At 35.9% G+C, this 13,177-nt stretch overlaps 1 protein-coding gene across 4 annotated transcripts; it reads right to left on the bottom strand.

Annotated features, from left to right (window-relative positions):
• Positions 1-6,700: 6,700 nt before the first annotated feature.
• On the bottom strand, positions 6,701-12,940 carry LOC131950044 (GTP-binding protein 8). 4 transcript variants are annotated; one of them, XM_059312064.1, is made up of 7 exons: positions 12,748-12,940; positions 10,893-11,277; positions 10,380-10,478; positions 10,060-10,190; positions 8,535-8,634; positions 7,955-8,076; positions 6,701-7,048 (listed from the first exon to the last, which is right to left on the bottom strand). In XM_059312064.1, the coding sequence occupies exons 2-7, from the start codon at positions 11,229-11,231 to the stop codon at positions 6,964-6,966; spliced, it is 876 nt and encodes a 291-aa protein (XP_059168047.1). In that variant the 5' UTR covers positions 11,232-11,277; positions 12,748-12,940; the 3' UTR covers positions 6,701-6,963. The 4 variants fall into 4 exon arrangements, with proteins under 4 accessions (XP_059168047.1, XP_059168049.1, XP_059168048.1 ...); XM_059312066.1 differs by having other exon boundaries at positions 12,842-12,858; XM_059312065.1 differs by lacking the exon at positions 12,748-12,940 and adding an exon at positions 12,442-12,458.
• Between the last annotated feature and the right edge of the window lie 237 nt (positions 12,941-13,177).

The following is a 13,177-nucleotide window of genomic DNA, read 5'->3' as shown; positions in this document are numbered from 1 at the left end:
ATTAACAAAAAGCCAGACCCTCACACACCCCCACCTCAATGACTATTAATAATGTTCAATTAATTCTAAACGTTCTAATTAATTTCTAAATAATTATATAAAAAATAATATTACCTGCCCTGTTTTGTGAATTAGATGTGCCTAATACTATGAAAGTAAATTAATATGTGTTGACTAGATCTAGTGCTGTCTAGTGTCTGACAAAATGTGCTGAAGTGGTGAATCGTTCGGTTAGGAAGTAGTTCATAAACGATACATTTATCTCCTCGATACTTGTGAGGTTGAGAAAGAGGGATGGGATGGGGGTCGGCTCGGGAAAAAACTTGAAAGGGACAACAAAACGCCTTGATCTATGTACGTCAGCATCGCCCATTGTAAAACTTACTCAGGGGAGATAATTTGAAGTATAGGCCTTAAAAGTTTACTATATTTCTTGTAAAATCAAAAACAAGTAAACGTATATAAAACTGAAGTTTCTAGTATTATATTTTTTTTAAATTATTTGTACGATACAAGATAGTACAGGATACAAATTCAACCACTATCACAAACACATATTAACATTGAAAAATGTACAATGGATTTCGGGTCCCCTACCAATGCCGCAAATAAGAACCGCGCATCATGAAAGTATTGAAAGCTCACTTCATATGTAGCGGCTTTTCGTGCTATGGACTTTGTTGTTTTTTTAAAAAGAATTTTGCCGGCGACAGCGTGTGTTTGATTGTAGGGAAATAGAACTCGGCCTTGACGATGGTTAAAAAATACAACTATAAATAACTGTTTTAAATATGTAAAGAATTTGTCGACAATTTTATAACCCCCTTTTTGGTCCCCATCCCCTGCCCCATCCGCCACAGTATACTTTGGAGGATCGGTCAAACAGTTACGTGTCCTCTATTTAGCTATCAAAGGGAGGGGGGGGGGTCAACGAGTCAAAGAAGTCATTCAAAATTTGAAGAGTTGTCTATATTTTACACTGTAGTTTGTGTAATGGATTTTATCTTTTGCGGAAGAGCGTGGTATAGTGACTGTAAAATAAAGATAATCGTACCGCAGCTACAGTGTTTTTCTTTTACAAACCAAATATTAAGGAAAAAATTAAATTCCAAATTTAAAAAAAAAAAATTTTGGTCAGCCGTGGGCCCCTGAACGGCCTCCCCCCCCCCCCCCCCGCGCATTGCGGGGTCTGGCAGGACTGTAGTTCCGCCCCTGGTAAATGAACAACTACTGACTAGTGTCTTTAACAAAATGTGCAGAAGTGGTCAGTTTACAGTTCATAGACGGTTCGTTAATCTATGCATTACATCTTATTGTAAGAGTAAGGGTGTGGTGAGGGGTAGGGGGGAGGGGGAGAGTTGGGAAGGGAAGGGGACAAGAAAGCGCCGATAAACATCTACATCAATAGTGCCGACTTTTTCCGATAGTCTAAAAGACCAGGATCGTCGCCTCGCCGCAACATTTCCCCAGCCCGATTTCAAAGCGTACCGGCACAGTCAAAATTTCAGATGCTTCGTCTTTGAAGTTGTCGATATGTCTGGCGGTCTCTCGAGCTATAGTCAGTGCATTTTTCTCAAAGACGTTTGCCGACTATCGTGTTTGTTTGTAACTGTAGAAGAAAGATAACTCGACCTCCACCTAATTTTTTTTTTTAATTTTTTAAAAATAATTTAGCCAGGATTTTTGGGCCCCCAATTGGTCTGGGCCCCCCCGCGTTGCGGGGTCTGGCGGCACTGTAGTTCCGCCCCTGTCTATAAGGAATGTCTAAAATATCTTTATCAAATATAGAGAAAATCGTGACCACGTGTTCCTGTGGCAAAAAGTATTTAATTTCTTTAATGAAATATTTTACCCGCCAAAAATATACCAACAACGTGCAAAAATCTTGACTTGGATCCCATGTCAAAAAGTATTTAGGATTTAGCACTAGATGTACTACAATCAGAGGCGTATAGAGGGCGGGGCCAGAGTTTCTTCCAGGCATCTCTTCAGGGGGGCAAAGCCCCCCCCCCCCGAAATTTTTTTACCGCCCCCCCCCCCCCCGAACGAAATGAAATTTATATAATTTATATAGAAAATATATACTTTTAACAGTGTCCGCCCCCCCCCCCCCCGAAGAAAGTTTACCGCCCCCCCCCCCCCCCCGAAGATTTCAAGTGCCCCCCCCCCCCCCGGAGAAAAAAGTCTGGAAGAAACACTGGGCGGGGCGGGGGTGCGACTGCGGACCGCACCGTGTGACACCATTGGGGGGGGGTGACACCAAGGCAAAAAATAGCAAAATGTACAGAAGAAAAGTACTTTTTGCCTGTTCAGTTAATGTTTAATTAAGTTTAAATAGTCTTTTATGTGCAAATCGACAATTATTACAAGAGGGTGGGGTGACACCATGACGTAAACGAGCTCACTATTGGGGAAAAAATGCAACATCCAACTGTGTTATTAACACACTATAGATGAACATCGTTACTATTAAGTCTGCAGTGATTAAAGCTTATACACATACATACACATATCAGAGGCGTAGCGACCCTTCCCGGCGCCCGGGGACAAACTTTGCGATTTGCACCCCCCCTCGAGATTTCGATTTGCACCCTCCCCTCAAACTTTCGATTTGCACCCCCCTCGACCTTTCAATTTATTTTTCCAACCCATTTTGGCGACCCCCCCCCCCTTCGCAACGCTACTGACACATATACATACACTCACACACACACACACACACACACATATATATATATATATATATATATATATATATATATATATATATATATATATATATATATATATATATATATATATATATATATATACTTTGCTAAATACTAAAGACACACACACACACACACATATATATATATATATATATATATATATATATATATATATATATATATACTTTGCTAAATACTAAAGACTTCGCGACGCCACTGACTACAATAGTTCACCATTAACCGTTCGCTAATATTTTCTGCAGGCGTAGATACCATGTAAATTTTGTGTTTAAAGGCCCATAATGTGTAAATGGATGGTGTTCAAATGTCACTTCAGTGGTCGAGTCTCTTTCAAACCCACCATCAACACCACATATCGCACCTCCTGCAGCACATCCACCCCTCTTCGGACGAAATTGGAAAAAACGTAATTTATATAGAAAATATATACTTTTTAGGTTTTACTAGCGTCTGCCTCCCCTTCCTAAAGTTTTTTTTAGAGCCCCCCCCCCCCCCACCCCCGAGAAACAATGTAGGTATAAGAAGCCATGAAGCTGAGACTAACGCTAGTGTTTCTTCCAGACTTTTTTCTCCGGGGGGGGGGGGGGGCACTTGAAATCTTCGGGGGGGGCGGTAAACTTTCTTCGGGGGGGCGGACACTGTTAAAAGTATATATTTTCTATATAAATTATATAAAATTCATTTCGTTCGGGGGGGGCGGTAAAAATTTTTCGGGGGGGCTTAGCCCCCCCCCCCCCCCGAAGAGATGCCTGGAAGAAACTCTGACACTAGGTGCTTCTCTTTTTAGACGGATGCGGGATCACGTGCATTGCAGTTACGTCGACCGAAAGACGCGTTGCTGTTGATCGAGGCAGATATTATTATTATATTCATATTTTCTCGTATGGTAAATCATCCATTTTCCAAATCCACTTGGAATTTGCGTGTGGGGGCGGACTAAATTTTCCGGGTGGAGTGGGGGGGGGGGGGCGGACATTTTCTATATAGGCCCTATATTCTATTTCGTTTGGGGGAGGGGGATGCTTGGAAAAAGCTGCTCTGAAAACGCTTCGTGGGAGAGGCGTAGCGACCCTTCCCGGCGCCCGGGGACAAACTTTGGATTTGCAGCCCCCCCCCTCAAACTTTGGATTTGCAGCCCACCCCATCCCTCAAACTTTGGATTTGCACCCCCCCCCCATCCCTCAAACTTTTGATTTGCACACCCCCACTCCTCAAACTTTCGATTTGAACACCTCCCCCCTCAAACTTTAAATTTGTTTTTTCAACCCATTTTGGCGCCCCTTAAGGTCGGCGCCAGGGGACATATGTCCCCCCCCCCCCCGCTACGCCTCTGCTTCGTGGACGCGTAAAGATTACACTTTTTACGACAACCACAAAACTTAACACCAAAACTTTAAACCTGCTTTCAAATTGTATACATTAAAACGGCATTGTTATGTGTTTAAAAAATAGCCCAGTTTGTGTCGTAAATAAAGCGTTATGCCGCACCTATGTCTTTAGAATTCGCCACTCAACGATAAACGATGAGAAGAAAAATCATGGGCGAAAAACTAATGTGGCCTCTCGACTTACTAAATCGCCGCGTATCAGCACAATCTAATTATTGTATTGCTTTCCTTTCCTTTCCATAGAAACATTAATATTTACTTTTCCCATCAGTTAAAAAAAAATTAAAATGGAAGTGTGGGGAGGTCACAATATCAATTATCACAATTATAATAAGACATATCCTTTAAAAACATATCCTTACATAGAAAATAAAAATTATTAATATAAGCGCCGGATAAAGTAGGCCTTCATGAATTAGTATTTTCAAAGAATGTTTTGAGAGAACGCATTAGGCCTAGCCTAGTTGGTGAGGGAGGGCGGGGGGTGTCCAAGTTATTGGGAAGGGGGTCTAAAATCTAAATTTCACATTTGTGTGTATTCCATAAATGGATAGCCCCCAGGCTATATTAGAGCGTTGCATGCACATGGCGACCAGGGGCTGAACTACAGTGCCGCCAGACCCCGCAATGCGGGGGGGCCCACGCCATTTAGGGCCCACGGCCGACCCTAATTATTTTTATTATAGTTTTAAAAAATCTAATTTTCTTGCAATTTTTGACTTGATGTTTGTTTTGTAAAGCGATTACCATTGCTGTGGTTTGATTATCTTTATTCTATAGACACCATCCCCACGCCCTTGTATATTCTTCTTCCCTTTCTTTTTATACCACTGTGAAAGCCAAGTCCTCTCTTCTACAATTAAACGTAGCAAAGATAAGCAAACGTTCAAACCACTTCCATGACTTATTTCCCTTTTTAAATAGTCAAATTGGGGTGCTCATAAGCTCCTTTAAATAGATTTGTACTAAACAAATTAAAAAGCAATTACTTCTCTTACTAAATATTTTTTCATAAAAAACGTACTAAAGAATGACCTTGTATAAAAAGGAAATGTATTTAAAATTAATAATATAAATATAAAAAAACATAAAAATAATAATAACATGAGACACCATTACTTCTACAAAGATTTCATGTTTTATATTCGTTTGGCCAGATATACATTACGAGAACCTATAGCAGATAAAATGAAACTCAATTTCTCAAAACACACTAATGCACTTTGACACATGACATGATGTAGTAATTTGTTTTAATTGAAATTTTTTTTTTCAAAACCCGAACAGGCCAGCAATGAGTATCCTATGCTCTGTTCTTATTATGTGTTTGTATATATATATATATATATATATATATATATATATATATATATATATATATATATATATATATATATATATATATATATGGGTGGGGGCCTAAAAAAATTTTTTGCGGGGTGGCCATTTTTTTCTAGTTCCGCCACTGATGGCGACGCGATATTTTAACAACTAGTTTCACTTATAGTAAATCTAAGCCTACATGTTTAATTTGACTTTGTTTTGAAAGCCAAGTAGGCTAAGCGCTATTGAATTGACTAACTAGTAGGTCCAAACAGCGTGGCCCATACTGGGATACATTTACTGTCAAAACAATGTTCTATTTTATGTAGGGCCTAGTTAAAATAATATATCAGAAAAAGCTAAGCAGCAAAGTGTTTTGTAGGGGGTGGTGACACCCGACCTAGTGACGCCATTGAATAGGCTTATTCGCTATTAGGAGTCGCTAAAATGTTGATTATAATCATTATATGATTTGTGGAATGTCCTGATATTTTCAAGTTGTAAATTTATCATCTTAAAAGTTTGTAAACAAAGAAAAACATATCCACTTATTTATAGCATAAGACACAGATCTAGGACGTGCCCCCCCCCCCCCCAATTCTGAGAAAAAGTCCTATCAAAAGTTGACTTTCATATTTATACTGACCATGTATTTAATTTTATAAAAATGTTCTGTTCTAAAATGTTTATAATGCTATGGAAGGATTATGAGAGGCACATGGAGGACTAGCCTCTCAATCATTGAGGCTGTATTTAGACAGATGATAGTAATCAAATTGTGTTTGGTTGCTCTTGTAACTCTGCTGTATAGCCCTATCATTAATATAACAAATCACTGTGGTCTACAACATGTAATTTAACATTATAAAAACTTAGTATTATAAATATTTAACAAACCAGTAGCAATTATAAATATCTTAGGTATAATTGCTTAATTAAACTTATTATACTTTCTAAATAGTTGTTCAATAAAAAATAAAACACAAGTTTGATCATTTATAAATTTAAACCTGTTTCAACTGGTCATTCTAGTTAAGCATGCACCAGGGAAAGTTCAGAATTTTTTTAAAAAGCTAACAAACGTTTCAGATAACAAACTTACATACAATAAAGAAATGTATTTTACATAGTCCGATCTTGCCTTAACTGATAAAGCATACTAATAATCATAAATGCTGTTATAATTGGTGTCCAAATCTTTATGCTTTTAATCAGTAGGCAAAAATTAAATAGAAATAAAAAACAAATAATAAGGCAATTCTTGTTAAAAGGTTTATTAAATTGTAATTGGTGATTATGTTTCCTAAAGCAAGATTATACATTATATTAACATTAAAATAATATTCTAACATCATTTACATTTGTACAAGGATAATTCTTAAAATTTAGTGGCCATTTGTCCAAACATTTAAAATTTGTATGCACTGGTTTTGTCGAAATATAATCTTCTACTGGGCATAAATTTCTGACTGAGCCATATAATATAATATAGTTTATTTGGTAAACGTTTGTGTGGTTTATGATAATGATTTGATCTGTAAATTTCCAGTGACATAGGCAATAAAAGACTGAAGAAATGCCAGCCCTTCTCCATTCACTGAACTGAAAAAATAAAACGTTTAAATCACTTACAAAATAATAAACAAGACAGATTATTTTTAGAAACAACTGATTAGTAATATATAACCAGTACATGCATACATAAAAAAATAATTTATACTTAAAAACTGAAAGTTAAAAAAATTAACAGATAATTTAAAGAGCCAGGCATAATTCAGTAAAGCACCTCGTCAGGTCTAACAGTAGATAAAGTAGAGTTCATATACTTATTTAGCCACAGCATGTCTTCTTCTTCTTCTTCTTCGTTCTTAATTATTAGTGTTGAAGGGGATCGAGATTTATCTGCGAGACTTTGTTTATCAACCATGAGCTTTTTGCCGACTCGACCACGCCTCCAACACAATTAAGCGGTACGTGTCAACTAGTTATGCGCCATTGAGGCCATTGACTCCGATTTCAGCCTGCTTTTCTTTTTGGATTTGCTTCCATAGCCTTTGTCCAACCAAGAACAAACTACAAGGCAGCAGTTGTTTAATTTTGGAGTTGTCTCTCCTAGAAGAGTGGCTGTCCCCAGCTAACGAGCCTCATCTGCCCGAGGGTTCGAACTCGAGACTACGGTTTAGCAACCATGAGCTTTACCGACTCGACCACTCCGACCCCTTAGCCACAGCATGTGTATTGCTTGACTTGAAAAATATAGGTACACATTCACTTTAACTTTCCCACTTAGGCCAGGTACACACTAGATATTGAGGCTCTGGGCAGAAAACATGAATACGATGGGTCTGTGTGGTCAGTATCATGCCAAGAAACTTTTATCTTTCCTGACTAGAATCAGGTAATTATAAGATGTAGGTGAATTCTGAGTCAGGAAACCCAACACAAAATCCTACAAGCACAACTACAGGGTCCATGACTTGACCACAACATCCCATATATCTGTCTTACCTGACTAAAAATGGCTGAGGAAAACAACTGTCCGCTTTAGTTTCGTCTCTGAATTTCACCACTGACATCAAACTCCTGATGAGTGTGGCTGGTCTAGCTAAATCTATCTTTGTAATCACAATCTAAAAAAAGTATAACAATAATTAATTATGTGTAAATACATTTAACAAATGTATTCCTATACTTAAGTAATTTTTCTTTCCTAATGATCCAAACTGTAAACCACTTAAATCTTAAACAGTACATACACATAATGGAATCTTAAGTTCAGCATAACTTTTGAAATACTTCTGGTCATTGTTTGTCACCCCAACTCTCCCATCAAACAGAATAAAAGTCATAACACTGAAAAACACATAAGACACCTATTTCATTTTCTTTCTTATAATAAGTTGAATATAATATTGCAGGAAGGTATGTTTTATAAGTCCACAATAGCTTTTAAAAAATGCAACATATTCATAAGCTTAATACCAACTCAGGTGTATTTGAAGTAGCATTTATTTGAAATGGTTACAAAACGTTTGATTAAAATGCTGACAGTGGACTTACAAAACTAAAAACTTCCTAGCACACTCACAACATAAGGAACAGCGAATTCCTCCATCATACCAATAGCTATGTTGTCTACATCAACAGGACCAGTTGTTGCATCAATTAACATGAACACTCGTAACAAACTGAAATTAGTTTGATTATATATTACCTCAATTCTCTTATGTCACGAATTGAAATTAATGAGTTGATGTGTAACATGGCTTCATTATTTAAAGTGTTGTCTATTTTTTATTTCAAAGTTTCTTGTAACAGTATACTGTGTAGCCCTGAAGAAACTAAGATTTGTTTATATCCTATGATCGCTGGAAAACTTATTAAATGAAACTGCTTTATTTCTTCACAAAAGTGACCAGAGACCCCCCCCCCGATACAATTAAAAAGGTAGTTTAAAAAAAAAAGACAAAATTTGTTATATTTATAAATTGATTGAATACAATGGTTGAAATTGCATGTTATTAATAAATATTAAATGGCTTTAAACTAGCAGGTGAGTTTTTGTTAACGTCAATCCTATGCCATTCTCTGCATTTTTAATCGAAAAGGAGTTGAAAATCAACGCATGCAGAGATATGGAGACACAAACTTAAATGGCAAGCATTGTCACATTTGTTTCAAACTGCACCAAATTAGTATGAGCCATTTGTCATTAAACAAGATATACTCCAAGGAATGATTTGCAAATTCAAGACATTATCTTGTAATTAATTGAAAATGCTGGCTACATCAAGAAAAGTACAACAATGATTTTGTATCAACACAGTTTACTTTTGTTTTTAACTTTTTTTCTGAAAGCCCCAGTTCAAACCTCGCAGACATTATTCCACTTTAATTCTCAAAAAATTATCATCTCTAAAATATCGTCACTTTTTTGTATTAATTTTAAGTTCTGAAGTTCACTCCAAAAAAGCTTTATATAATCTGAATGAACTTATTTCACAAAGACAAAACAGTGAACATGAGCTTTCATCTGTTGATACATCAACTTAAAAAAAAAGCAACTGTAAAACCTTAATGACTGGTGACATGTCTGACACTTATGCTGGTGAATATTATTAGAGATATTTTTTGTATCTTCACTAGATTCCGCAAGAATTAATTTTACCATCTTGCAGGGTTTGGTGAGCTTTTCTCCAATTGTGTGAGGATTTATCTTTTTACTCGTAACAGAGACCACCTTTTCACAAAATACATTGTTTTTTCTATATTCCACTGATAGTCGTGTTGAATTTTTTCTTAGTTTACTGTGTAAGTTGGCAAAACCTCAGTATAAATAAACTGAATTTTATCTTGTGCTTTTATTGTATAGCACCATGTTTACACCTGCAACATGTATACTACACGTCTAGAAAAAAATTTATCACCATAAGTAAATTTAATCAGAACAAGGAGGGGGGGGGGGGGGGGGAGGGGGCTACTTTCTTTTTCTAGACATTATACATGTCACAACTGTAAACATGGTGTAAGAGCTTGACCATTTATAAAACTTAAAAGAATGTAATAACTAACACCTGTAGAAAAATAAGGAAGTGGATTTGATAAAAACTTACTTGCGTCGTGATTTAATGTAAGCTTCAACACTTGTTTCAAAATGATCTGGCATGTTAAAACCATATCCTGGCATGTCAACTAGGTGGAAATAATTATTTACATTGAACACATTCATCAGTTTTGTGTGACCCTATGAAAAAAACAACAACATAAGCAATTAATTGCAAGAATTTACTTTCTATTACATTGATTTACTTTAAACATTTTAATCTTCATTCCCCAATTCAAAGTTTTTTTCAACAAACTTCATCGATTATAACTGTTAAATATTACATGCTGATCTACAGTTTTTTTTTAAAAATTAATAATTAAAGATTACCGGTTTTTTGGAAACTTTGACTTTAACATCAGGGACTTGTGCAAACATAGCCGCCAGTAACGAAGACTTGCCAACATTACTCTTGCCTATAAAAGCTACCTGTCAGTTGATAAGGAAAGAGATAAACTTGCATACTTCAAGACAAAGATTATAACCATTACATTAACCATTTGCAGAAAGAGCTCTCCTTTTTCAGTGACCTTGACACGTGCAGAGGTAGTGTGGTCAGTGCTATTCTCAGCCGCCTTTACTTTCCCTATTTTGAGTCAAGTACCCATCAGAGCTGGGTGAACTCAGAGACGTCCTACAGACTCTAGCCTGGGATCCGAACTCAAAACTTTTGGGGTTAGCAGACGAACACTCTACCATTCAACTAAGCCGTCCCATATAATACTCCATAGGCTAGTCATTAATCACACAAGATCCAGTTTTAAATGTATTTTTAAATATATAGTAAAATAACTTGTCTACACAATTAAAACATAAGACACTCTCTTTTGAAAGAAATCATACCTCTGGTACGTCCCACTTTGGCATGATATGCGGGTTGGGCCAGGAACCTAAAAACTGAAATGTTTCTCCTTTCATATTTCTGCGTTCAAACATCAGTGAAGCAGCTTCCATCTCATCTCTCGATGGCCTAAACGCCATATCAGAGTTTGGAATAATGGGAATTTGTACCATGGGTTGAAGGCGATCAACAGGGTTGGTGAAGAGGTCTGACACAGGTTGATTCAGCCTAACTTTAGTAACATATAAAGTTCTTTTACATGACCATGATAATGCCAGTAGTCCATGACAAGGCCATTTTCTTAACAAGGCGAAGGACTTGGGTAGGATAACACCACTCATTTGTAGATATTTCTTCTAGTTAGCTATTTTTTATAAACTTTTTTACCTAGAACATAAAAATGAAAAAAATCAATAAACGGTTGCATATATGGACATAGTTGAGTAAGAAATAGATAAAAGTGAAAGAATCACAAATGCAAAATTGAGTTGAAAGTTACAATTGGTAGGCGACAATGAAGTTTAAAAAATATACTACTTTCTGAATACATATTTATTAGTGTTAATTATGTGGTCTATACAGTGCAGGCGCCAGCTTATTTAACCCCCCCCCCACAAATTTTTTTCCGGGTCCCCATTTTATATATATATAAATATATATAATTAATTCCTTTTTATATTGTAGTCATTTGTCAGGATGTTTACTTTCATAATTATTAAGAGAAGAAATTTTGTTTTAATTTGCTTAAGCATAGAACTGTTTTAATTAGCTTTATCGGCACCACTATTTTACTATTTAAAGAAGAGAAATAGGACATATAAGAGGCTAAAAGTTTGCCTATATTTCATACTACAATTTTTGTAGCTTTTTTTTTCTCTGCCCAACAGTGTGTACTGTTAATTACTGTAGAACAATAACGGCTGCAGTCGATTAGTTTTCTTGTTTTTGTTTTTTAAAAACCATTAGTCGATCAAGGTGCAAAAAAATTATTATTTTTTGTCGGATTTCGCTCCCCCTCCCTAAAAGGCCAGCGTTATGCTTCAACGTTTCTAAATGTTTGCAGTCCGTAAGACTATATCCGCAGGTGTCTTTTGGTTGGTAGTGGATATATCATAAAGGAATCCAACCAGATTATTATAATTATGTTATTCTAATTGTTGGAATCTCTATTTCAAAGTCTGCATACCCATATCCAAGATGTAATATTCTACCTTAAAATTCTGTTTAGGATCTTGTGGTGCCAACAATTAATTTAGTTTGAAAATCTAAATCTCTCCCTGGCTAACGAGGTTTCTAATTCAAAATAAATTGAGAGAAAACAAGACGTACAAGCCCTAATAATAAAATACGCTCAACCAGACGTAAACGAGAAGCGGCAAATAAAATACAAAGTGACTACTCGGAAAAAGATCTTCTGCCCTAACATCTCCACCTAGTCGGCAAAAGATATTTCTGCGCATGCGCAGTGACCTATGGCTAGGGCTCGGATTAGGGTTGGGATTACGGTTAGGGCTAGTGTTCTGCGGTTGTAAACACACACATGCGCAGTACCATCAAAAACATTGTCGCAAAGGCAAGTCGAAGTTTCTCTCCATTGCTCATGCGTTTCTTTTTCCGGCTAGCATTGGCCAATAAAATACACTAAAATTCAAAATGATTATCAGTTAGATCTAAATCTAATTTAATTAAATTTAAATGGCATGGATGGAGTTTTACCATTTTATTTTAATATTAAATTATTTATTTATTTAATATTTTAGGCCTAACTTATTCATTTATTATTGAATTATTATTCTTTTTAATTATTAATATTAGGCCCTAATATTTTTTTTATTTTAACATAAAAACTAGACTTACTAGATCTCTAATAATAGTACTAGATCTAGAGTAGAATCGTTCTCTGGTAAAAAAAATAACAGTGATATTCAACTTTATTGAAATATTGATTGACCTATTCGTTTTAGAGTCTCTAATATTAATAATAATGTTTCTTGAATGTATTATTAACTATTAGATCTATGTACTATTATGTGCACACTACAGTCACATAGATTCTAGAGTAATACGAAGTGTTAGCTCGCAGTAAAGTTTCAGCAGTTTAAAATATTAGATCTAGATCTACAAATTTCAGGCTGCTTTGGTTTTTGAATAATCGAGTCTAGATTTGGTTTATATCTTGTTGCCTCCCCTATGGTGATACATGTGTAAATGTAATTCTGCACAAAATTGCAGTTGAATTTTTCTTAAAATTAGAATACAATATTTTTCCAAAATCTTGTCTGAACTC

Source organism: Physella acuta, unplaced genomic scaffold, assembly GCF_028476545.2.
Source record: "Physella acuta isolate Inbredline_101_S28 unplaced genomic scaffold, ASM2847654v3 ptg000730l, whole genome shotgun sequence".
In the NCBI taxonomy this organism is placed as follows: domain Eukaryota; kingdom Metazoa; phylum Mollusca; class Gastropoda; family Physidae; genus Physella; species Physella acuta.
This window is presented reverse-complemented; position numbering and strand designations above follow the sequence as displayed.

What these genes read in the sequence shown, in the direction of transcription:
- LOC131950044 (XM_059312064.1), bottom strand. Translation starts at nt 11,231, where the DNA reads ATGAGTGGTGTTATCCTACCCAAGTCCTTCGCCTTGTTAAGAAAATGG. An exon ending in TACATTAAATCACGACGCAA is followed by an intron (nt 8,635 to 10,059) that starts GTAAGTTTTTAT and finishes AACTAATTTCAG; the next exon opens with TTTGTTACGAGTGTTCATGT. An exon ending in CCTCAGCCATTTTTAGTCAG is followed by an intron (nt 7,049 to 7,954) that starts GTAAGACAGATA and finishes TTATTTTTTCAG; the next exon opens with TTCAGTGAATGGAGAAGGGC.